General features: G+C 51.9%; 2 protein-coding genes across 4 annotated transcripts in view; one reads left to right on the forward strand and one right to left on the reverse strand.

Annotated features, from left to right (window-relative positions):
* LOC139988526 (protein Wnt-6) overlaps positions 1-25,841 on the reverse strand; it is a 54,258-nt gene that overhangs the window by 23,176 nt on the left and 5,241 nt on the right. The window lies entirely within an intron of this gene.
* Wnt10 (Wnt oncogene analog 10) lies at positions 13,419-25,160 on the forward strand. Its single transcript, XM_072004826.1, has 4 exons — positions 13,419-15,585; positions 18,952-19,205; positions 23,047-23,330; positions 23,976-25,160. Exons 1-4 carry the CDS (start codon positions 15,479-15,481, stop codon positions 24,537-24,539), a joined length of 1,209 nt encoding a protein of 402 aa, XP_071860927.1. The 5' UTR covers positions 13,419-15,478; the 3' UTR covers positions 24,540-25,160.

A 25,841-nucleotide genomic window follows, 5' to 3' on the forward strand; every position in this document is an offset into this window, starting at 1 on the left:
CCGCAAACAGTTTTTGTCGCAAACCTCGCAAGGCCGCGTCGCAGACGGTCAAGCGGGACCTCGTGACCGAGTAGTGGACCCGAAAGCCGCGGTTGGGACCGATGACACGGCATCGGTCCCACGACAAAGAAACACCGAGACGAGCTGGATCCGGCTGTTTTTCTGCCTCCTGACGTTTCGCCAATTTATTGCGCCTCTCCCTGTCATCCACGTTCCGACGTATCCTCGAAGAATTTCGCGTTGGTCGATCGGCGCCGGGACGAACCGTTCTCCTTTCGGTGATTTCGTGCGATGCATCGAGCAGCGGTTCGAATAAATCAACGGGGAAATCCCGTGGAAGGATACGGAACGTGATGGGAAGTGGCGTGATTCCACCGGCTTTACGCGAATCGATTCCCAGTCGGAACGATTAGACGCCGATAATTATGGCGAGGGTACGTGACAAACGGTATCGGGGCTCGAAGCTCGTAATTTCCGATATCGGAGCATTATCGAAAGGTCCGGGGCAACTGTCCGCGCGCGCCTATATAGCTTCGAGGTAGGAGATATCGAAACTAATAATTATTCGATTCGCGTTTCATTCCTAATTACCGAAGGCCACCGTGTCGAACGGTTTCGAAAGAACACGTCGGGGCTGCGTCGTTAATACGAAACAGATATCGATCGGCAGCCAGTTCGTACAGGTAATAAGCGCACCGTTGCCGAGATGGAAACCGATTCGAACGATCTCGAATGGGCGTTTACAGCTCGGCGTTTTGCGATCGAAGTGGGTAAACAGATGCCCGAGCAAACGCGCCGTAGCAATTACACGGCACTTACAGACCCGCGTATAGAACTGGCCTCGAGATACTCGAGTAGTTTCTCTCTTCCCTCCTCTCTCTCTCTCTCTCTCTCTCTTTTCGTCTCTCTAAGTCCCCCACTTTTTGTCGTCCCTCTCTTCGCGGCCGCGTATACCTTCGCGTCCCCCTGTTCTTCCTCACCCTTCGATCTTCTCTCCTTAATCCTTTCTTTTCCTCTCCCTCTGCCATCTCTCCCATCGTCCCTTTCCCCACCTCCAACCCCCTGGTTCCCCCGAGTTTCCACAATGGTAATTACGAGGCAGTCCGCTCGTAAATTTCACGTAGGCTAAACGTACGCACGGGCAACCGCGAACGCCGCGTGGCCACTTTCTATTTCCCATAGGATCTCTGTCGTGCACGCGGACCGCAGCCATAGAGGAATCGATACGTTCCGATCGAGAACGGCCGGATTCGGCGACGGAGAAGGGAACTCGATCCAACTGACCCGCGCAGGTTAAACGACTCCGCGAGCCCCGTGTTCTCCTCCACTTGTCCCCTGGTTTACCTCTGCTCGTTTCTCTTTTCCCGCTATCGTCGTCGGTACCTCGATACCGATCTGCTCGAGCTTTCCTCTCGTTCTCGCAACCAACGTCCGCGATAGTACACGATCGATCGCGATCACGACGTCTATCCGCGCGCAATTTTTCGCACGGCGGATCGTCCACGAGCTCGCGATCGATGTTAACTCTAGGATCGAAAGGATCTGACGGCCGCGCGATACGTTGTCCCGATGCGGGGCACACGGACGGATAGGCAAACTGAACGTGTTGCGCCGAGCAAAGGCCAGGGGGCGATTGTATTTCGTGGAATCGGCGTGGAGAACCCACGCGAAGGTCGTCGGTTCGACACGAGACATCGACGAAAGAGGGAAGCGATCGTGCTTGTAAATCGCGAGTTTATAGGCCACGGCCTAACAACGAACGTTCCTTATGAAACGCTCGTGTTCCCTGCGATCCGTTGCGTTGTATCTCTCGAATGCCTGTCCGATTTATTGCGTTAAGAACGAGTCTCGGCCGGCGATGAACAGCACGCGGAAGCACGCATCCACAAGAAAAATAAACGAGAAAAGAGAAAGGAACGGAACTGGAGAACCAGAGAACTAGAAACGGAGTATCGCGTCCTTCTGAGAGCAGCAGCCTCGAGATCCACTAAATGTTCGAAACGTGTCTCGAGCGCATCAAAAGCGGACCTGGCCGCAGGCCGGCGTTATAATTTCAGGCAGTTTCAGGGAGGTCCTGGGCCCGAGGGCCAAGCGAGACCAGTTCAATGAAGTCATCAGCTAGTCGGAGCTGGGGTGCTCTGTTATTATACCGTGGTACCGCGCCACCATCCTCGTTTCTTTCTTCCACCCAACCAGTCCTGCCTGAATATCCTTGCCTTATCCGCGGATTTCTCTCCAAGCTGCTCCTCGTACCGACCGAATACTTTTGTCGGGACGAACCGGAGGATCGAAAGGAGGAATGGAAAGAGAAAGATAAAAAGAAAAACATTCGGGCGGCCGATGAAAAATCGAACGTTTCGAATTTTCGGTGGAAAGGAAACAACGACGATAACGTAAACGATAACGATCCATCGTCGGGTCCAAACGCCGACCAAGTATGCGGAAGTGGCGATTAGAGGACCGTAAAACGATTGAAACCCAAGGGATACGCGAGTAAATAGAAGCAGGTTTCACGACAGGTTTGGAAGCAACGTTAAAACAGAGATAAGCTTCGAAGGGTATATAGGGAAACGAATCCTAATCTGATGGCTGGCAATAAGACTGGCGAGGGTTTCCTTTACAATCGGCCCGAGGGCCAATTAGATCTAAAGTTCTTAATCCGTTTATCAGCCGCGCCACGATGCACGAGTCCCTTTCATCGGAACGGATAAAAGAGCTTTCCAGCTTCGGTCTCGGAAGTTGGAATCCGATCCGTGAGGAATGCGCCTGTGTGTACGTACCCTCGGGAATACATTAAGCGTTAATAGACTCGTCTTCGAAACGGAGACTAAATCGTGACGCAACGAGAGGCGCTCGCGCGCGCCTGCTTACGCTGAACAAGGTGCGTTGCGAGAAACGCGAAAGATGCAACGATTAAATGCCGGGGCGAATACGGCGACACCGTATGGTTAATGAAAAAAGAACGCGAGAAGGGGAAAGAAGGAAAGGAGGAGGAGGAGGAGGTGAAGGAAGAGGAGGCAGAAGAAAAGGAGGAAGACAAGGGAGATCTCTTACTCGTGGGTAAAGATGGCTTGGCTGTTGATAGAGGGTATAAAGGGAGAGCAGAGGAGGGAAGTAGAGGGGACCTGTTGGACCACGGGGGCCTCAGGCATGGCATTCGTGTGGATATTAGAGCGATTGTCGTGCCTGATTCGGTACGGTCTTGAAATAAGGCCCCCGCGGGCTGACAGCGGCGAGGGCTCCTCGTACAAAACCGGCTAACGGTGCCCACCCTCCGACTGTTCTGCACGAGAGGCCCCACCGTCGACTTCTCTCCGACGCCTTCGAATACCCTAATCTTCCTTCCTCTCGAGCTTCTCCAGCCACTCCCGCTTCTCTCTTTTCTTTCCTCGTTCCATCTTTCCATCTATTTTCGGGTTGCCTTGCGTTCCGTCGCGGGACACGCACACGTCGCTCTCGACGCGCCCTCCTAATTCGCGGGAGCAACCGTGTGCTCGCGTTCTCTCGATTCCTTGCAAGTCGAGTGAGCGGTCTGCGAGGCAGAACGATATTCGTCGCCAAGCTCCAGCGAATCGAGGGGAAGGACAAGGATGGAAGAGGCAGCAGCTCCTTCCGCGATTCAAAGTCCTCCCCCGGAGGTCCGGCGGTTGTTTCGTCCTCGTCTCTCCCTCTGACCGTGGTCCGTATCATCCTCGGGGCCGACGTACCGGTCGGCATCGTGTGAAGTCCGGCCGAGCCATTATATCCCCCTTGGCCGCCTTCGAGGTGTATATACCGTCCAGGCATCTTCGGTCACTGCGAGATGCAAGGAGGGAAAAGGGGTACGAGACTGCGGCAGTACCAGCCGGTGGGAGGGAGGAGACGCGATTCGCCTCTCTTTCACCGTCGTCCGCCTTCCCGGCCTTCCTCGCTTCTTCCTCTTTTCCTTCGACGCTGCTGAAACACAGAAAGAAACGGCCGAAAGGGAGAGAAAGGGAAGAAGGAGAGAAAAAGCGACGTGGATCGGGATGGAAAGGGATGCAGGGTGATGGACGGGGGCCGGAGGGGAAAGTGCGTGCTGGATCACGGAGTCGAGAGGTGTCGGAACCCGCATTAAGGGGGCGGAACGCCTCGAAGGGGCCCCGAATTATGACGTCACGGACCGCACACGTCGCGATCAGGTGAACCGAATACAAAAATGAATTGTTCGGTACCGAGCGCCGGAATACTGTCTCCCTGTGTCGTCACTAGCCAAATTTCTAACGTGCACTCGCTTCTGGAGTTGCCTCTGGTCCACGCGTCGGACATCGAGGCATCGTCGTCGGGAATCCGCACGCGGAAGAAAGGAAGATCTCTCGCTCGTTGACGAGAGCCCACGTCCGAGAATAAGTAGTCGTCAAATTGGTCGGATTCATTCTCACGGGCACAGACATTAAAAGTGAAACGTGCGCTCAGCAGGTCGTGCCATTCTAGCGGACAGAAGAATCATTCGGTCGATTATAAGATAATGCTGGTTCAGCGGATGGAAAAAAAAAGAGTGATCGAGCAAGCGAGGAAGCGAAAGAGAGAGAGAGAGAAAGAGGATAGAGGGCGGGGAAAAGAAGAGACGGGGAGAGAAAGCTCCACCTTTAGAAACGATCGTTAGATGTTCCGAAGAAGCCGCAACGCTGGTGAAAGAGAAAATAGGCGATACAAGGAGAGGATCCAGGGGAATAACAGAGAGAAACCGGGAGAAAAATAGAAAGGATCCGTGGGGATCGGCTTCATTCATGAAATCCTTTATCTCGCTGGATTTCGACGAAAATTGGTTCCCACAGGACGGGAGACAATGAGAAACATCTTTTACGACTGCATACCCGTAGGTGGTCAACTCATTGTGAGCTTTAAGGTTGCATTACACGCAGCGTTCGAGCGATCTCGCGCGAGAACAGCTTCGTCATAGGTGCTTGCTTTCGTCTCTTTGTTTTTTCTCTTCGAATCTATGATTCGGCTGTTTTGCGACCTCTAGCCGAGAGAAGATTGAGTTATCGAATTCCTCCGTAATCTTTCAGGGAAGAACGTTCCCCCTGAAGGGACGCCCATTCTGCACCTATTAGTCAGCTTTCCGCAGTCACGATGTCATTACCCGCGATAAGTAGAAACTTGGAAACGTACTTTCTTGCTCATCTAGAAGGTGGTAGCGTGGGAAAGGGTCAAACGTCGTGGCCGCGACGAATCGCAAATTGGTTCGATTCGCGGGCAATCGATTTGCCGCAACATACCCGATGCATGGCGAAATAGAAAATCTGCACAGCACCGTTCAATTATCGTGACATCGTGGTGTGCGTCACAAACGAACGAAACTCGCTTTGATTTAAGTACTCGGCAACGCTTAACGCGCGCCGTCTCCGTTCCTTCTTTTCCTTTCTCCGTCTCGGGCACCGACAAACGCTATGCCAGTTTGTAAAACTAATCCGTACGTTCGATATCGTCCCGTATAGCAGGTATCGTTCGTCATTCGTCGACTTAGGTACGAGATATCGCGCATTAAATCCTCCTGTCCCGGCAGCTGCTGCGAGAGCCAGCGATAAATATAGTTACGAGCTAAAATCGCTCATTAATTATGTACACAAATTCATATATCCGAATCTGCCACCCGTATAAGCGTAACGAAGTCGACTTGGGCGGTGGTGAAAACGTCGCTGGACAGCGAAAGCCAAAGCAAAGTAGAAGAACAAGAGGAAGAGAGACGGAGCAACGACTACCCGCACAAATGAGTATTTATGAGCCCGCCACGGCTCTATATTATGCCTCATTTTGCCGGAGGATCGATTAGCTCTAATCGAGATGTACAAACAAAACGTTAATAAACGTTGCTCGTTTCTCGTCCCTCTTGACTTCTTTCGCGAAAGCCTGTACCAGGCAACAGACGGCGAAAAGAGAGAGAAGGGGAGCTAGAAAGAAATTAACCGGCTCTCGGATCGAGCGTGTGCTCGCGCGTACGTATAGGTATTCCCCGTGTGTGCTCACTGGCCGTCGCAAGCACGTGACACGTGTTTCTCGCACGTGCTGCACGCACGTGTACGTGTACGTGAGTTCGAGAGCGCCTCACGATTAAGTATCGATTAGTCTGCGCGCGAACGTTCGAACGACGCGACTTCCGACCAACCCTTTCATCTAGAATAAACCGCCGCGTGACGAGAAAGCAACAACGTTTTGCAGAGGCGCGATCGAATCCGCGCCACAATTTTCGATAGCTAATGCGCGTAACTCTAACGCGAGGTTCGATAATGGTCGGCGAAAGAATACGAAGGAATGCGTCTAACGAGACGCGACGAAAAGAACAGAAAAGAAACGACAAGGTTCGCGAAGGAATCGCGCATGCAGACCGATTCGCGTAAAACCTACGTTATATCGTTGTAATCGATGCAAGTGCAACGAATGGATCGCGATAAATCCTGGGACGAATCCCCTGGGACTCAACGGGTGGTTGGAACGTCGATCGAGAAATCGTGAATCTCGATCGACAGCGAACGGCCTGCGAAGAAACGCGTAAGTCTGGTTGTCCACGTAGATCGGCGGGTGGTCTCGCGTCCGATTCGCTGAAATCGCGAAACAGGAACAACGTCTCGTGCTGTTTACGACTCGCGGAGATGAACACACGTCTCGCGATAAGCAGCCAACGATCGGCTATTACAACGTTACGCGTCACTCGGCGAACCGCCGTGACGTTTCAACGTTGATACTTTGAATAACGGATTAACCGGCAACAGAAATCTGTCGGCGATGAAATCACGGTAGGGCGAGACGACGGACCTACCGCGCGCCACTTTGATACTCCTCTCGATCTTTCGTGGCACTGGCTACGATCCGATCGACTCTCACCGATCGCATCGAACGGCGCTCGGATAATAGAGCCGCATCATCGTATTTAATAATCGTACAATGGTCGACGCGAACCGATAAGATCGCGATCGTTTCGGTAGACGGGTGAAGGCTCGATAAGCCGTTCGGCCCGTAATAACGCAATTAACACTTCTTTGTTCGATCAATTTTCATCAGCTTGTCTTCGCGGCTGGTCGCGAATCGAAAAAGGTTCACGCAGAGAAAGGGATACCCCCGTCTTCCGACGCGAGTCTCGCGTACCGTGTTCGCGTTCGCGTTCACCTTCCCTTACCCAGTCGCTGATGTTCGCCTTTCCCGATCTTCCACGATAGCGGCATAAAAACGCGCATCACCGCGATCTCCGGCCAAACGCTGCATCGTCGCGTCGTCCAGCCAAATATAAAGTATCTATATTATATTAACTAATATATTTCTCTTTGTAATTCTCGGACACTACGAAGTGGTCGATACACCGGCTCGAAGTCGGGGCTCGGGTTGATTACGATCGTTTACGACCGGTAAATCATTCGCCGACTCTCTTTACTTTTTTCTCTTTATTCGCGAAACGTCACGATAGCCCTAATCGTTGAAACCGGTAGTAAAACGATCGTTACTAGTCGCGACAAAGAAACCGCCACCTTCCAGAACAAACGAGCCAATAAACTCGTTTTATCGGTCCCCCTTCCTTCCGTTTTACTCGACGTTCCTTTGAAACCTTTTGCGTACCCCTTCGTTGCGTATTTAACATACCAACTAAATGCAGACAACGCTACAGATACTAAGAGAAACAACGGGATTCAAAGGGAAGAAGTGGGACGGAGGGAGAGTAGGGTTAAAGGAAAGGAACGCGTTTCTTCGACGATCTCGGTGTGGGTGTCGAGATCCTAATCGGATCTGGCTGCGAGTAGAACATCGACGATTAGGCTTCCTCCTGCTCGATCTTGGGACACGCTTGTATCACCGATTCTCATCGTTCTAATTCAAATTATACACGTATCCCTTTGCCCGTCGCTCTCCTAATTGAAACTTCGATAAAACGACCAGGAAATAATATGATATAATCGACGAAAGAGTAATCTGTAGTCACGAAGCGGTAATCGAAAGACAAGAATCGCCGACTAACTGAATGGGTAGAGAAGGAAGGAAACTGTCCGATCTATAGGATCGAGCCGGAGCTATATACATGTATAGATACATACATACGTAGATATATATGCATGGCAAGATAGCTCCGCATCTACAGGGAGTGTGAGATCCGACAGCTTCGGAGGTGGCAATGAGCCTGGGTCCCGCCTGCCGCCACACCCACGCGCATATATCTTATTTTCCCTCTTTATTTATTCGAATTGCCGTTGGTCGAGGGCCACTCTTCGAATCCCCATGGCTCCTTTGCCATAATAGGCGAGCATGGTGGCCCATCGCCTCTCTGGCCTTCCCTCGATCACTCTGGCTACCATTCCTCATCCGTGGATGCTCCTTATTTTCAGCTACGCCATTTCCTATCCCTCCGACTACCTCCGCTGAAATGCTCGAACCTCGTCCGAGCCACCGCCTTTCTTCGCGTACGCTCTCGTTTATCAGCCACTTTGAAAATTCCTTCGCGTTCGTCGATAATCAAGGATCGCTTTGTGCGAAAAACATCCATCCAGTGGAACGTAGCTCGTTACACGCGTCCAGCTCGAGGTACAAACGACGAGAACAATGGGAAACTCGGAAGCGATCTCTTCTCGTCGAGATCCTCTTATCCTCTTAAGTCATTACGCTGGATCGACGTGTATCGGCCTCCGGACGTACCCGGCCACGACGAAGTACCCTGTTCCGTATCGAAAGCGGCATTGTCCGCGAGACGAGCCGGTGCAAAAGAAGCAACACCGGGCAGCGTTTTGCGAAAGGTTGGAAAACCGAAGCCGATAGTTGCCGTATTTTCTAGTTGCTGCTTGGGTAAAACTTCTTTGAAGTGTCGGGACATTTTACAGATGCGTGCGTCTGGATACGCACGAGAGCACAGGGAACAAACGAGTTCTTTTCGAGTTTTTCAGCGAGATGCGAGCAAGCACAGGCTCGTACTGGCGAATAATAAACAGTTGGAACGCCTATGATCCTCGAAAGCAGATTATCCGGGAGCTACTTTTAGCCGGCAAATCGATCATGCCCGAACGCACTTCAACAAGTGGCTTTTAACAGAAACGATAGCCGATCATCCGCGTTCGGTATCTCTTGGTGGATCGTGCGATCGAGCGTTACCATTTTGAAACGGATATCTTTTTGACCGGCGCTGCTGCTCATCCTGCAATAGCTTCGAAATCGCGCCAGCGAAAAATACCGAGAAGATCCTTTCTTTGGGGGCTGGACGATCCTCCCGTCTCTCTTCGACACGCATCGTTTCCGAAGAAAGAAGAACGTCTCTCGATCGACAGCCGTTCAACGACGCGTTTCGTACTCGAATGAATGGGCTGCCCTTTCACGTCGGCCGTTTTACGCGCCTTCGTCCGAGATCGTGATCGCGAAACCCATTCCTACCGGTTCTCGAGTCCACGATCCACTCCGGCGAATGGAGTAGCGCGGGAATCTGGGTCAAACGAGGAGTCGCGATCGAACGAAATCGTTCGTTCCCGGGACGGTGGACGCGTCGCGCCGCTTCGCTCTTCCCGGGAACACCTCTTCGATTCTTTTCCGGTCGGTTCCCCGCATCACTGCGGACGTACCTTTTCATCGTACGCGTTCCTCCACGGTACGCTCCGTACCGAAATAATCGCAAGGAACAAGGCAACGAGCTCGTTAAAAGGATGGGGGCGTGACGACGACGTGCACGCACCTTTCTCTCTTCTTTCTTCTATGGAACGTGGGTGTTGCGCTCACTTGACGCACCGTTCTACGACATAATACTTAATGACGGGGCCGGTCGAGCATCCAGTAAATTCGTCCTCGGATGCGTTCGTCAAAGCGCACAATGTTCGTCCTTAAACGCAATAGGAAGTAGGGCGTTCAGACGAGTTCGACTTTCCTTCTACCGTGTTCCTTTTCGACCTGCCTTCTCTCTCTTTCTCTCTTCTCCTCTCTCTCTCTCTCTGTCCCTCCCTGTTCTTATTCTTCTTCCCTTTTTAATATCGCTTCCATAAATGTATCGCGTTACCTTTACAAACCTACGCTCGAATCATTGTCGTGGTTGTTCGACAAACACGCATTCTTTCGGCCGAGAAAAATAGCTGGTTAATTATATCATAGTTATTGTAAAGCAGGCTGCGAAGGGTACAATGCAACCCCCGAGAAGCTTTCGGCGTTCACCCGGCAGGAATGCATATTATTAAAACATTCCGGACAGTTCTCTGTCTCGGCTCCCACAGCTTCCACCGTTTCCATGGTGAGCGGATCGCTGGAATTGCTAGGCTTCTCTCGCGCCGACACGGCGTATCTTTTAATCGGGACCGGCTACGCTCTCGTTTCGAACCGATCCATAGCGAACAATGAACGCGCCGTTTATAGTTGGCGCGATCGTCGGCTCGTGATGGCAAAACGATAAGTCGCGCGGCTTTCTCCGCGCTTCTCGTTAGGGATTTCTCGCTCGGTTAACCGATCGACGTCTCAATCAATCGAGAATCGAAAAAGACCTGGGCCTCGTCTCGTCTCGTCTCGTGGAAACGAGTCGTGACACGCCGTGCGGGAATCGATCGATTATCACGCTCGAAACGTGATCGTTTTTCTGGCACGAAAAGCGAAGCGAAACGCGTCTCTGACGAATCAGCCGGACCGCGTTTGTAAAATCGGTCGAAAGGGGGGAAACTAATTACAACAGAGAGGAGGTCGACCAGTTGAACTAGACGCGCGAGACTGTTGAGAAAGAAAGCGAGATAAGTACGTGATACCCTTCGCGGTGACAGATAATTCGTTTATCGGGATTTTCATACCTTCAAGGGGCTGACACAAGCGAGAGCGTGACACGCGAACGACGCTCGACCAGACGTCGGTAGTTTTCTTTCCGTCAACGTTACGCTCGAATCGTAGTACCCAACGTACGTGAAATCAAATACGACGAAACTCATAAATAGACGCGTTCTTGCGCAAAGCGGAGCAACGAGAGAGCCGAGTTAAATAGGGGGGAAAAAACAGAAGAAAAAGAAAGAGAAAGGAAGAACGCGAGGCAGAGAGAGAGAAAGTGAGAGAGGGTTTGTACCCCTTTTTGAACGCCGGCCAATTAGGCTTCCGAGCAGCAGTGCACCAGGGCGCATTGCACGGCGATAGGATGATCGAGTGGTTCGATGGTATCGCTGCTCGCGTGCCAAGATCATGGTCAGGACACTCGATAGTCCGATAAGTAATGCACCCAGATAGGATGACAGAGGGTACACGTTGAAAAGGAGAGGGAGAACGATTCAAGAAGAAAGAGAGAAGCCAACGAAAGCGGAGGAACGGAGAAGGAGGAGAAACTCCTCTGGAAGCACGAACGATCTTATCGCAGTGAGGTACCTGGCTCGGCAATGAGCGTCCACTACCTAACGAATGGAACGTGGTCGTTGGCTCTTACGTGCAAGAATAAAAAAAATCGGATCGCGCATCGGCCCGCGTGCCCCGACAAACACTTTTTAACGATATCGCTCGCGGAGAAGTGCGCTACTGCCTCGACTACGAAATTCATTTACTCGGAGAACGTCGAGTTGCCCTCGAGCGAACGAGGCATTCGAGACGGACTTTCCTTTTCCCTCAACTACGATTCCGATTCCCCCAAGATCGAACGAGACGCCCGATCTCCGCCGTGGTTTCTAACTCGCTACGACTAAAGATTATCGTGGCGCGCGGAATCGCGCGAGTTTCGTTGAATCACCGTTATCTTCTTAGGCGGACGAATGACGAGCGAACAAACGGCAGAGTACCGTACGAGATAAAACAGGAAAACCGATACGATAGTGAGAGAGGTTCACGCTCGCCAGACGTTTCTCGTTTCTCGTTCGATCGCGAAGCGGCGCGTTTCCGTTTATCGCGGAGGAACATGAATTCTAATTAGACAGAGGTAAATCGCGGCACGAGCATCGTCAAACGAGTTCCATGCGTTTCGATCCGCGTTTCTGGCGATCCTCTGGAGACCCCGACCGAGTACGCTTTGATTCAGGATGTCGTTTGATCTTCGACCACGTGGCACGTTGGGGTAACTATGCCGGAGCAACGTGAACGGGGTCGTTGCGACTAATTGCCAGCTCAGCGACCACGTCCGTGAAATCTGCTCTTCGACTGACACGATCGAACCGAAGGAACGATAGAGGAAAAAGGACAAAGGACTGGTCAAAGGTGGAACGAAGGGGAACGGAAACGTGGATCCAAGGGGGAGTCGAGAGTTCCCTCGCTTCATCCCTTGTAATCGCGAAACCGAGACGGATGTTCGTTCGTCGATCGTTCTATCGAAAGCCTGGCTAATTGGCTGCGAACGAAGAAGAGACGCGATGGCCCGCCGAGCCGGTAAAAGTAGGTGAAACGTAGGAGTCCGCGAATCGTTAATTTCCTTTCATTTGGATACGGGGTGCACGGACGATGCACGAGCGGATTTCGCTTCCGTCGAGGAAGTAACCAGAAGTATTTTAGCGACGAAGGAACGGCGCAACCCCTGCGCGCGATTCAGCGGAATGTGCGCGCGCGTAACAGAATTGCACGGAAACGAGCGAAGAACGGGAGGGAAACAAACGGCAGGGTTGAGTAGGCGGAAAGCGGAGTCGGGGAACGAGATAAACCTCAATTATGCCGATTGAGCATCCTCCAAGGGATGCCAGGTAGGGGAAGTTCGCTCCTCCTACTTTTCCTGCCACGTGATCAAGGGCAACCTCCCTTTCTTCTTTCCTTCCTTCCTTCCTTCCGTCCTGTCTTCCGCTCTTTCTCCTTCTTCTTCCTTCCTCTTGGCAAAGAAGGAACAGAAGTGTAGCGTTCGGTCGTTGGAGCGCGCGTAATTCCCAACGAACGTTCGCAGATGAATCGTCGCAGCGGACACGGTTGTGAATCATCATCGCGAAGGAACGACTTTAACGATCGATTTCGCGAACCAACAACGTTTCACGGACGTGGCGGCGGTGCGAGAAAGAGAGGAAGTGGCAAGGTGTAAAACAATCGGATCGTCGACGCGAAATACCTGTTGGTCCACGAAGAGGCGTTTTCAGGCAATCGTTCGAGAAAGAGGGAAAGAGGGCAAGAGAGAGGGCAGTGGGAGGAAGAGGAACGAAGAGAGAAGAGAGACGTAAAGAGAATCGGAGGGAAAAAGATGGTCGAAAGTGGGAGGAAAGAGAGGGAGATGCAGAAGCAGCCTACGGGCTCTCCTCCGTTTGACCATCTCATTCTATTTCTTTCTCAGGTTCTCCGTCCATCTCTGGTTCGTTCTGCGCTCCGTCTCGGTTCGTCTCTGTCGATGTCGGTCCCTCGGTCTCGCGCGTCTTTCCATCTCCGTTGGTAGTTTCACTTGCGATCGTGCGTCCTCGTCTCTCGGTTTGAATCTCAGGGTGGTGGCCGACGGTAGTGGTGGTCGTGTCTAGATGGTGGTGGTTATGGTGGGGGGGTAGTTGGTTTCTTCGTGCCTACCGCTCCCTATCTCTCCTTTCTCTCCCTATGGGAGGGCGAGGAGGGCCCCCGTAGCCGCGCACTGCGCACCGAGTTCATCATAGACAGACCGATCTCCCTGACAGCTCCTCGTCGGGCTTGAACGGAGGTGGAATCATCAGATTCTGTCCATCTCTTCTTTGGCTCGCAGTAGCGTGTCGGGATAACGAACGCAGGAACACAGGGACAACGAAAGTGCGTGGTCCTGCGTGGTCTCTTTCTCGCGAATCTTCGGCCATCGCGCTCGCTATCGCGGTCCGGTCTCGGTTTATCGAGCAGCCCTTCTCCCTCTCTTCGATCTCCAAGGTTTCACCCTTCGTTACTCCTTTCCATCGACGCTCTTCTTCCCTTCCTCTCCTTCTTCGCCGTGTTCGCGCGGACCCCACGTTTCTTTTTTTCCATCTCCTTTTTATCGCATACCGCGTCCTTCCGCTCTTTCCACCCCTTCTCGTTTCTCTTTTTCTCGGCTCCTCTCGACCTCGCCACTCTTTTTCGCGTTAATCCGCGCGCCGGTGACCGTTTCTCCGATTCCAAGCGACACCGTCGTCCAAGCAACGTTCCTTCGCCTCGGAACATACCAACGCGACGGCTGATCGTTGGACGACACGCGCGCGCTCGGTATCCTGCCCGGTATCGTGCTCGGTGCCGTGGTCGTCGTCGTCGTTGTCGTCGTCGTCGTCGTCGTCGTCGTCGTCGTTGTCATCGTTGTCATCATCGTCGCCGTTGCCGTTGCCGTTGCCGTCGCCGCCGCTTAACGCGACCACGGGAAGTTTGCTATTCGACTGTTTACACGGACGAAACGATAGCCACGGTGGTACGCGCGCGAGTAAGAGAAAGAAAGAACGAACCAGACCAACGGTGGAAGAGGAAGGCAAGCCGAAGGAGGGGGATGTGTGCGTGGGAGGAGAAAGAGATCCCGGAGGGCGACTTTTCTTTTATTTGAGCTTGACACTTCGCCGTGAACGCGCGCACACACCGGAAGTACCGAACCGCCGTCGGTCTTCTTCTTTTTCTTTGGCACGTTTGCGCGTCCGGTCCACGCCTCGATAACGCCGAGCCCGAATCGAGAGATCAGACACAACATCTCGAAGAAACGCGGATCCGCATAACAGAACTAGTACTCGACATTGTGGAGGGTGCGAGCACCACTGACAGGATGCCACGATACGTGAGAACGAGCGCGGCGGACAAGGGTGTCGCGACGGGCGTTTTCGTCGTCGGCCGAGGATAAACGGTTATTCGTCGTTCTTCCTTCGGATCCGGAAGTGTCCTCTCGTTTCGTGGGATGTGAAATATCCACGGGACTAGATCGATCGCGGAAAAGGGAGTTACGCTAACATGTTTAATCTCGACGACGTATCGGTGCTACGTTCGCGACGATCGCCGCAGCAGTGTCAGTGAAGTACGAGAACGAGAACTCGCCGAAGTAACTCGGAAGACGAAACAGACAAGGTATTTTCGTGTTTCGATCGATACCAACAGTATTTTTTCTCCAAAGACAAGAAAGAAGAAGCAACGACGTTCGTAGACCAAAGGTGATCGACTATCGTATCCTCGAGAATCAGCGAAAACTACTTCCGGTAGCGGAGAAACCAAGGAACAGGAAAGAGAAGAGAAGGAAAAGAAAGGACGAAGAGAACGGGGTGAAAATCTACGGTGGTCGGTCGACGAACCGTTCGATCGTCATCGAGGATATTGTCCCGGGGTAGTTTTCGGAGCGACCCCTCGAAGCGGCGAAGCTGGAAGCTCTCGAATCGTACGGAACGTCAAAGCAGAAGCGCCGGTGCCCGGGGCGAGGAGGAGTCCTCGACGCGTGCCAGGCTGCTGATCACAGGCACCGCGCCAGAGACGGGAGACGAAGAGTAGGAGAGGGATTCGAAAAAAAAAAAACCGTACAGAAACAGAGGAAAAGAAAGAAAGAGAGACGGCATCGTCGTCTCTCGAGCGAGGGGTTCTTCCGTTCGGGTGCTAGGGGTGTGCAGCCTTGGACGAGGGGTCGCACTCGACTCTTTTAAAGTGGGCAAACCGCGCAAAGAATAAGAGACGTCCTCGGGGCGATGACAGGATGCCTCCTTCTCGATCAGGACGCGTCTACGAAGGACCACCGTCTAGGATCGCCATTAGAATCGGACCTACCATTGCCCTGTTGCTGATTCTCTTTGAGAATCGTCGGTAAGTAGAGCCTGCGCCGAAATTCGTCCCCTTTATCTTATCCTGCTTGATTTGTTATTATAATCATCGTACCGCATGTTCGACTCGCGAACAAGATCATTTCCGTTCGATATCTTGTATCGTCCCGTCATGGTTTCAGCTTCGATCGAGAATATTTATTTATTTTAGACCGGGCCACGGTCATCGTATACCGCATACCGCAGCAAGATAAATTGGACGTTGAACACAGATGCGAATCTGTCTTTGATCTCGCGAAACTCACCCGCTGCCCTTACCTCTCCTACGCGATACACGATAGAGTCATCGCTGTGAATCGTATTTACTTTGAGAACAAAAGAGGTGTGAAACGACAAAAGTAAGTGCTACGAGATGTCGAAGAGAAGGAAAAAAGAACGGAGGGATAAAGGAGACGATAATTCGAGACGGTCGCGTACAATCGGTTGGTAAGAATCGACAAACCCGGTGGCAACGCGACTCCGATTTCATCCTCCTGCTCGTTCTCTTCGCTCCTCTTCTCTTTCCATCTCTTACAGAAAAAATCTGTCAATAGAGACGCTTCGTCTCGACGGCGGTCGCATCGACGGTTCGGAGCAGAGTACAATGACGGAGTGCAAATAGGCCCTTTCAAGCAGCTCCGTGCCACGAACAACGAACGATCCCGCTGCGATCTTCATTATACCTCTTCGATACTGGCTGGCACTGTGTCGAACGCCTTGCACGCTCTAATCGAATCTTTCTTTGGCCAAAGGGGCGCTCGGTGGTCGGTTCGTTTCGCGTGACCAACATCCTTTAAACGAACAGCGAAGGAAATCGGCCATTTTCCGGAACGTGAAGTTAAACGCGGAGGATAGTTCCAGGAATCGCGATAAATTCCTTCGCCGGTTACTTCCAAGAATACGATTCGCTCTTGTCCTCGGTACACGAAACGACAAACATTCTCCACTATCTGTGACAATGTTGTGTCTTTGAGATAGAAGTGCCTACAGGCGTAGGTACGGCGCGGTCCGACCACTACGAAGCGTCCGGCGTACTCTCCTTCGTGCCCACGCGGCTTCTCGTAAATAATTACAAACAGCATCCGGGAACAAGGCCGTACGTGCACCGACACGCTGCTCGCATGCACGCGCGTAGATATAGGTACGCGTGCGCTTCGACGTATTTACGGAACGGCATTGAATTACGGCATCGCGAATAATTCCCGTGATGTAATGCCCGATAAACCAGTTTGCGCGACACGGCCGCTTAACACTCAATCGCTGTTACACCAATTTCCCTCGACACCGTATAGAATACGTCTCCACCTCGTCCCTTTCGTCCATTCAATCTGCATCCTCTCGACGCACTTTCGCCGTCTTTCGCCGCGGCTTCCGAACCGGCGATCGACCGAAAACATCGGGACGCGATACGACCAACCGGTGGAAGCGACCCATTCGCTTCGCGCGAAAATAAGACAAGCAAAGCGATTCGATATCTACCGCAGGAATTCTCGCGAGTCACTCGTAACGAGTTCTCTCTCCGCGGGTATACCTCCATTAAACGCGAAATTCCGTTCCGTGATTCTCTCTCCATGCCCCTCTCGCTCTTTCTCTCGTCCGTTTCCTTGCAAACAAGTTAAATAAAACACGTGCATCACCGACGCCATCTTGGATTCTTCGGCGACCCCTTGGATCATTGCAAAAATGCAGGACGCGCTCTCGCGTCTTCGACCTTTGATTTGCTCGACGATTTCCCACGAGTTCGGAGAACACGATCCAAAGATATGAACCGAGGGAGATCAGCCTCTCTCTCTCCCTTATTACATATTTCCTCGATACGTACGCGCGTACCATACGTACGATACGTACGCTGCGAGCCGAAAGATAAAAGTCCAAGGTCCTATTTGTTTTCCCGTGCGACGACACGGGCGAAAAAGGGGAAGGGTAAAAATGAGAAACAACAAAGGAGTAATGGAGAGGAAAGGTAACGGGAGGAATCCCTGGACTCGGTCAGACTGGCACAGGTACGCGATGTCTTTGGTAATTTGTTTCGAGAAGTAAAGATCATTAATCTGCTTTCGGTAGATCATCAATAGCGCGAAAGATAACAGCGATGCAACGGTGTATCGGTAATGGGAGCCCTCAATAACCTCTGCGACCCTAAAATCTCGGTCTTCCTCCACCGTCCTTTCCCACACTACGTAGAAACCGAGCTGCCAGGACCTTCTCCTCGCCACCGACAACACACCACCACCACAGCCACCACCTTCGCCGCATCGTCCGCATCCTCTGGATACGTTCTTCCTTTTTCTTTTGTCCTCCGAGATCCCTTTATACCTCTCTTTTCTCTCTTTTCCACGTTCGCGCGGGTGCTATACACAGCTTTTACTTTAGGAGAAGCTCGTCGACTAATTTGTACCCGCAGATAACCGACCCACCGAGAATCTTGCACCCGTCCGTGACATCCTTCCAGACTCCGAAAGACGCTGAAAATCCCTCCGCAAAAAAATTGACCACATCGACCGGTCACCAACGAATAAACCGACTCCGCGACGTACAGCTAAATCTCTTCTTCCGTCGCTGCAACGGGACGCGTTACCGTCCTCGTTCCTCGTCGAACGAACATTCGACGAAACGTCGCGCCCCTTTCTCCATCGACTTTGTGCGTCTCAAAGTACTCGCGATACTTTCCATTTGGTCGCATTTCACGTGGAAATTAATTAACATCGGGTATTTGGTAACGCCAAACACCGCTAGATAGAAGCTAACGATTAAGATAAGGCTTTAAGAGCTCTTCTTCCGAGATACGAATGGCGTTATCGCGACGATGCGAAAGGACACAGAACGAATGGGGGCTGGAAAAAGGGTAGCAACCGAAACAACCGATACGAGGTAGGGATACGAACCATGAAAAAGACGAGCAGATATTCGGCTGGTTCTTTGAGAGCTATCTGCATCTTTGACCCCGGCCTCGTAAAATTGTCTAATGGAAAGCAGACGACGAGTGCTAGATGTACGCGAGTACGTATTAAAGCGCGAGCGCGGTGCAACGAACTCGGTCCGAAAGGATATCGGCGCAAAGCGGTTGTAGAATAATTTTACGTTTGGGCTACTTAAAGGCAGAGTTCGATTAATCAACGATGAATCCAAAAGCAGCCGCGTTCACGATCGGCAATTCGATAACAGAGGTGAACACGTGGTAACACAGTTGCAGAGAGCGAAACGAGGGATCGAAAGAAGATTGCGGCGTGCCATAAGTACGAGGAATGCCTTCGGCTAAATTCCCTGGAAGCAGAATCACTCAAAGGATCGTGCGCGACCGCATTCACGAAAAACCGACCATCTCCGCGCGAATTCGAATTTAATTGGTAAATTTACGTTTGATTTGCAGCGCAACCTGCTTAATGAGCAACTCCGTAGACGATTGGGTGAGCGGCGATGCCGTCGTCTGCAACGGTATACCAGGAGTGACGAAGGAGCAACGCGAGCTATGCAACAGAAATCCGGACGTGACGGTGGCTGCGATCAAAGGGCTGCAAATGGCGATAGACGAGTGTCAGCATCAGTTCATGTGGCACAGGTGGAACTGTTCGACCCTGACGCCTAGAATCCGAACACAGCAGAGCAGCGTACTCTTTCAGAGAGGTAAGAGAGAAGCGGGATCGCGAGCGCGCGCGTGATACACAACGACGAAACGTCGCACGACCTAAAAAAGTTTAAATGGCCGCGAACATAGGTGAAGCACGGTCTCTCTTACTCGGAGCGGATCGAGCCTCGGAAACCGGGGAAAAGGTGAAATCTTTTACGACGTCGTTGACGTCGACGAACCGGCGTAGGCGAGAGACGGACATGCTTCCTTAAATCAGAATACGGTGTGTGTGCCTTGGTTGCGACCAGCTCCGAGAACCTGTCCCAAATCCACAAGCGGGAGCGGGAGAGGAGACCGGCCGAGACGAGAAGAAAAGAGATTGCCCCTCGACTGTCCTATTCCAGTGTGACATATAAATTCGTCGTGGCGCGTACGTGCGTCGAAAGAGGAAACATATATCGTGTCGGACGAGTGCGCGAGAGCGCGACATCGAGCGCACCTGACCTGAAAGCTTAAGATCGTCCGCAGCCACGATCTCGGTGCCCGCCACGTCTGTCTTCTCGTTATCTGTCTCCGTGGATCGGTACACCTTTTTTTGCTCACCGGTCAACAAAAGGTGTCGATTCCACAACTTTTTCCGGAGTTATTTCAAACGACGCGACGACTCGAGACGCGTGTCGACTCGCGCTCGCTCTCCAAATTTCAAAGTTTCGACGAAAGAAAGTGGACGCGAAGCAAGTGCTCTTCCGATCGTTGGTCGTCTTGCGGGCCAATATTCGAGGAAAGACCGAAGGAGGTCGATCGTCGTTGGAGTTCGACTTCGAAGTCAGAGGGCAGCAGCTTCCGAGAAACGGCCCGTACTTCGCCATTACCAACGGTTCCAGCTTTTTAAGAAACGACATCGGTGGCCAGGTGAGGGTCCGCGGTCGTTCGAGAAATCCACCGTGTCAAATTCGTGCTGGCTACGTATCTCGAAGAGAACGCGCGTCGTTAAATCTCTCGGACACGGTCCTCTCGTTGCTTCTTCTTTCATCCTCTCGACTCCAGCTCGCCCCGTTGCCTCTCTCTCTCTCTTCGCCTCCTCTCTCTCTCGTCCTGTCCTTCGGCACGTCTCACTTTTGCCACGTATTCGTTAAACCCCGGCAAAACGACTTAATGTATTATGAAATGTACACGAAACGGTCCTCTTCTTTCTCTTCTTCCGTCCCAGAGGCCTTCTTCTGAGCCAGAGGCCCACACAAGGCGCGCTACGCACCGTTCGCTTGCTCGCCAGAAACAGCAAAGTTATTTACAATCCGAAATACGGCAGGATCGTCTCGAAACGAGGTCTAAATTTTATCAATCTCTTCGACGAAATTTCGTACGTTCGACCGAGACATTTAACAAATTTTTACGTTTCGGATGGCTATAGCGAAAACGTAAAGTCTCGCCTGCCTCGAGCCTATAATCGAGTATAAAAATCAACGGATCGTTGATATTAAGGTCAAAAAGATACGAGTCGAGAGTTGGTAACCGAAGGGTTAAGACAAGCGTTAAAGTTGAAACGACGCGACGAAGAAGAAGGCACACGCTCCCGTAAACATTACCGAGTGCGCGTACCAGCTACGCTATCTATTGAGTTATCTAAACAGTGATTTGGGCTTGACACAGGGTAGCAGGGTAAGGCCTGTGCGCCATCCGTCACCGCGTGCCTGCGTCAAGAGCCGAAGAGTAAAGAGGCAGCGTGGCCCTCTGTTGTGCACCTCAGCCTCGTTCTCTTCTTCCTTCCACCTCGGCTTCTCCACTGTCCGACACAAGAGACGTACAACTCCCCGTGGAGGATTTATTACGAGTCCCCTGTGCTCCTCTTACCACCGAACAGCACAAGCAGAAGCAACAGCAACGGCAGTTACAGTAGCTGCAGCCCTCCAACAGTTATCTGCATTATAAAACAGTTGCTGCCAATAGCCGTATAAAGCGCAAGCTTTCAGCCACCCCTCCCACCGTGAGTCCATATAAAGAGCTGTTTTCGTTCTCTTTCGACTGGAAAGCCGGTCCTCGCCGGACGAAGAAGGTTATCATCCTTCGAAACGGAGAACGTGATATCCGCCGCTGCGGCAGAATTCGACCGGGGGCCCCTCGATCGTTCTTCGTCGTCAACGTTTCTATCGGAACAACGATCTGGAAAAAAGTCTGCTCGTCGCGTCGTATGCTCGATACTTTGCCTCGGTGTCGACTCTTTAACGTCGCCAGGTTTCGTACGGTCGACGAAGGGCGACGTAATCGAGCACCAGCTGTCCGATCTCGTTCTCCGAAACGGATCCGTCCTGTCGGTCGATCGGTCCGTCCACGAATCCGTCGTTCGAAGACGATGCCGCGCCGCGCCGCAACATCTTTCGAGGTAAAAGGAGACATTCGGAGAACATCGAACGAAATCACGACGCAAAGTTTCTCCACTTGTACGATGGTCCCGATGAAACGATCGCTCCACGGACGCGACGCGTTCCGATACGACGCGATGCAGGCGAAATTAGAGAGAACCGTTGAAAATCGCGTGGAACTGGACGCGCAGTTTGTTGGCCGGGCCTTGACGCGAGTCGCGTTCGGAACCTGGTCTCGAAACGGAACGGACAAAAGGGCAGCTTGTCGAAGGGGGACGACGTAACGACAGCGCAGTGGCTCATCGGGTGTCGAGAACGAATACCACAAATCCTTTCGAATGTGCCTTTAGCGCGTCTCCCCGGTATCTCGTTCTCATGAATACTGCAAATACCGCCCGGTATTCGCGGATTGGAGTAGCTCTTTCTGGGCCTAAGAGGTGGGGTAGAGTAATGTGTGGGCATTGTCGAACAGTCGAGGAGAAAGGGACAGTTTCGACCGCGTATTCCATACCCACCGGCAGTCGTGTGTCGTATCGTTTGTAAGTTGACAGCCACCATTGCGGTTTGACGATCGGCCATCCGTCAATCCGACTCCAGCGACGCTTCGGAGACCAGAGGCCTTGGAGGCAGCGAAGAAAAAGTGCGTTTAACGTCGCATTACTTATCGAACTGGCCCAACCTAAACCTTTTATTCGTCGATGGACGAATTTCCAAATTCTACCTGCAAGCATCGATCGAAATCCACCTTCAGGATCCTTTCCTCTCTGGTCGAGTTTCGACTTTGCTCGATTTCGTTCGATCTCGTCGATGATCCAGCGTGTGCGCCAAGCACTAGAAGCTAAAGAAAACGATCGAAAATCGTTCGAATTTGCAGTGAGATGGAACGATAGTCGAAAAACGAACGTAAAATTGGCGGAAAACATCGAGAGATGGAGCGGAGGTCGAGGTGATCGCAGTCAGAGTTTGGCATTGCGTCTTCGGGAACCCCAGCGTGAGATCGTTTATACATGCAGTCAATGAATGCCCGCCGGCCGCCGCTGCTGATGGCCACGCTTTGTTTTGACGGACGGCTGAATAATCTACCTCTGAACTTCGTCTGATGGCTGTCTGTCGGCCGATCCGTCCAACGATCCGTCGAACTCGCTACCGAAGCTCCTTCTACGGAAGCTCGGCTCCACGGTGTCCCGCTGGTTCGCGTTCTCATTGCTCACGGTAGAAGCGACGAACGTGATCGCCGCTGTCGCGTTGCGTATATTACTCTCGTCCGTAGACCGGCGTCACCGTGGACAAGCGGCAATTTGCTAACCGGTCCGCGTGTCTCTCGATCGCGTTCCCCTTCGTTTCCATCGTACACGAAAACCACCGTTCGATATCGAAGGAACGTACGCATTAGGAAAAGGATAATCGATAGCGACTTTAGCTTCGAACGATCGTTTCTAATCACGTTGACCTAATCTCCCGTGACAACCGTGATCGCGTCGATACTTTACCGACGCGCAAAAGGGAGCATCGAATGAAAAAAGATTGTTGGTTGCAGGTTACAGGGAAACCGCGTTCGCGTTCGCAATTTCCGCAGCTGGGGTGGCGCACAGCGTGGCCCGCGCGTGCAGCATGGGACGGTTGCTCTCCTGCGGATGCGACCCGTCGAGCTACAAGGGTAAGCCGCCTGCCAAGGCCAGGGGCACCCAATGGAAGTGGGGCGGCTGCTCTCACAACCTCGACTACGGCATGGAGTTCTCGAGACAGTTCCTAGATACGCGCGAGAGGGCCGGGGATATACAGTCGATGGTCAATCTCCACAACAATCAAGCTGGCCGCTTGGTAAGCCGTTTGATTAATCTTCCCTTTCATTCTCCCTCTCTGTCCTCTGTCATTCGTCTTCCTTCTGCCGGAGTCTTGCTCTCTCGCGATAAATATTTCATTCCGTGACAATATACTTCTTCTCCCGGTATTTTTGTTCGTTCCATCAGGTTCCGCTGATTCTTCGCGTTTTAACGGTGATTCTTGCCTGCTGGTGCTAGAGCAACGCGAAAAGAAAGAAAACGAAGCGGGAAAGGAACGAGAGAGGGAAAAAGAAAGCGATGAATAGGGGTGGAGAGGAGGGGTAGGAGTACAGCCCAGTCCGCTCCTCTCCACTATGCACCTCTCCACGCTCGGTCTCGCCTCGACGTTATTAAGACGAAGCCCGGGGCTGGACCACCCAGTCGTAGACTCATTAACTGTTTTGTACGCGACACCTCTTTGTTTAAAAGAAATTGCCCCCCTTTCTCTTCAGCCGCTGTTCATGCGACTCTTGGCCATTCCTCGCGCACTCGCTACACCGAACCGCGTTCCATAACCGTTCGTCGACAGTCGCGACGTACCTTTTTTCCTTCGATCCTCGTGATTGTCGTTTAATTCGTCGAACTTTGCCTCCTCCCTTTCCCCTATTATTCGATCACGACACGGCAATCGGTCAAATTTCAGGCGGTGGCGAGCAATATGCAAGTGCGCTGTAAATGCCACGGTATGTCTGGTTCCTGCGAGCTCAAGACCTGCTGGAAAGTGGCGCCGGACTTCCGAATAGTCGGCAAAACGCTCAAGGATCGCTTTCGAAACGCCGTATTAGTCGCGCAGAGCAACGACTTAGGAAGCGTGACCTCTTTGACCAGAGTGAGAGGATCGCGAAGGAGGAGGCCGGATCGCCAGAGGCAGAGGAAACATCGCGGAGGATCGGGCGGCGGCGGCGGCGGCGGAAACGGAGCAGGACGTAAGAGAAGACCGCGAGATCTAGCCAAGCAGCTATTTTACTACCAAAAGTCTCCAAACTTTTGCGAGAGGGATCCAAGCGCGGACATCCCAGGCACCGCAGGTCGGACTTGCAACAAGACCAGTTCCGGTGGAGACGGATGCAGCAGCCTGTGTTGCGGCAGAGGTTACAACGTCGTGAGACAACGACGCGTCGAAAAATGTAGATGCAAGTTTCACTGGTGTTGCTTCGTGCAATGTCAGAACTGTACCGTCGAGGAATGGATCACGGTTTGCAAGTGAACGAACGTTGACATTTACCTTGCTCTATCGATGATCGAAACTTGGACCGGATCAGACTACCAACGGATTTAATTCCGGATTCAATCTTATCGCAACATTGATCGTTGTCTCGTCGTTAAAAATCTCTATGTTTCTTTGTAGCAGACACCGAAGAGAACGGATTTACGAGTTGATCCGCTTTTGAGACGCGATTTCAAGTCAAACGTAAAAACGCGACTCGCGATCCAGAACGGCCGCGATACGAAGATCAGCCGTAACAGACCAATTCGACATCGATTCGGTGACTGTATTTTATTCACGCTTAGTATACTATCGAGACGAGTCGCTTTAACGCCAAGAATTACGTCGGAGTGTTCGTGGCAAAGACAACGGAATAATTGTTCTTAATCGCGCGAAAAATGTAATTTAATCGGTAGATTAAGCGGGTCAATAATTTATTTATAACGTTGCCTCTATTTAATTAGTAGATAATTTGAATATCCACAGCAACTGTAACACCTCCGTCACAGTATTATTAGAAGAAGCAATGTGCGTGTGTAAGATTTGGAATGGATGCGATTGTATACAATTTAATAATGCGCGTACAATAAAGAGTTCCTTTGACCGATAATCGGCCTATTTGTTCCTTTCTTGCGAACGCAACTCGACAGCGAGAAAATCGCACCGATTACCCACCAGTCCTTACACAGAAATCGTTCGAAAACGTAATGTAACCCTTTCGGACTGATTTACAGATGACCGAAGCCTTTTCGATACTTTTATTCTTTGCTCCGATAGATTCGTTCGACCTTCTTTTCCATCGATCGAACGAACGATAAATTGTCCCGTGTTAAAACCTTGGAAAAATCTGTGCCAATCCCACTTACATGCCAAGCGAAAAGACCGTTTCAACGACGTTGCGAAACATCACAGACGTACGCTCTCTCGATATCGCCTATCTCTCGACTTTCGTTTTCGATTCGTCCCGAATAGCGTGTGATTGCATCGGTAGCTTTGGCTTTTTCGTTTTCAGCCACGAGATTCAAAGGGAGCCACTCTCCTCGCCTTTACGCCGACATCAGCCGCGAATTATCTTTCGCGGTCGCGAATATCGAGCACCCACTCGATCTGAATCGCACAAAGCTGGAATTCAGCAATGGCAAATTAGGTTCTCGAGTCTATACCCAATGACAGTGACTAGGATTCCGATTAGATTAGCACCGAAATCGGACGAGGCTTTTCGTAATCGTATTTCACGCGGGTCGCTGCTCTCCTCAACATCGATAGCCGATAATCCAAATCACTCGTCGTTATAAGTTTAAA

The sequence above is a fragment of the Bombus fervidus genome, chromosome 6, assembly GCF_041682495.2.
Source record: "Bombus fervidus isolate BK054 chromosome 6, iyBomFerv1, whole genome shotgun sequence".
NCBI classification, from domain to species: domain Eukaryota; kingdom Metazoa; phylum Arthropoda; class Insecta; order Hymenoptera; family Apidae; genus Bombus; species Bombus fervidus.

Coding starts and splice junctions, on each gene's coding strand:
- Wnt10 (XM_072004826.1), top strand. CDS start 15,479: ATGCCTCCTTCTCGATCAGGACGCGTCTACGAAGGACCACCGTCTAGG. Junction 15,586..18,951: donor ATTCTCTTTGAGAATCGTCG/GTAAGTAGAGCC, acceptor TTTGATTTGCAG/CGCAACCTGCTTAATGAGCA. Junction 19,206..23,046: donor CAGCGTACTCTTTCAGAGAG/GTAAGAGAGAAG, acceptor TGTTGGTTGCAG/GTTACAGGGAAACCGCGTTC.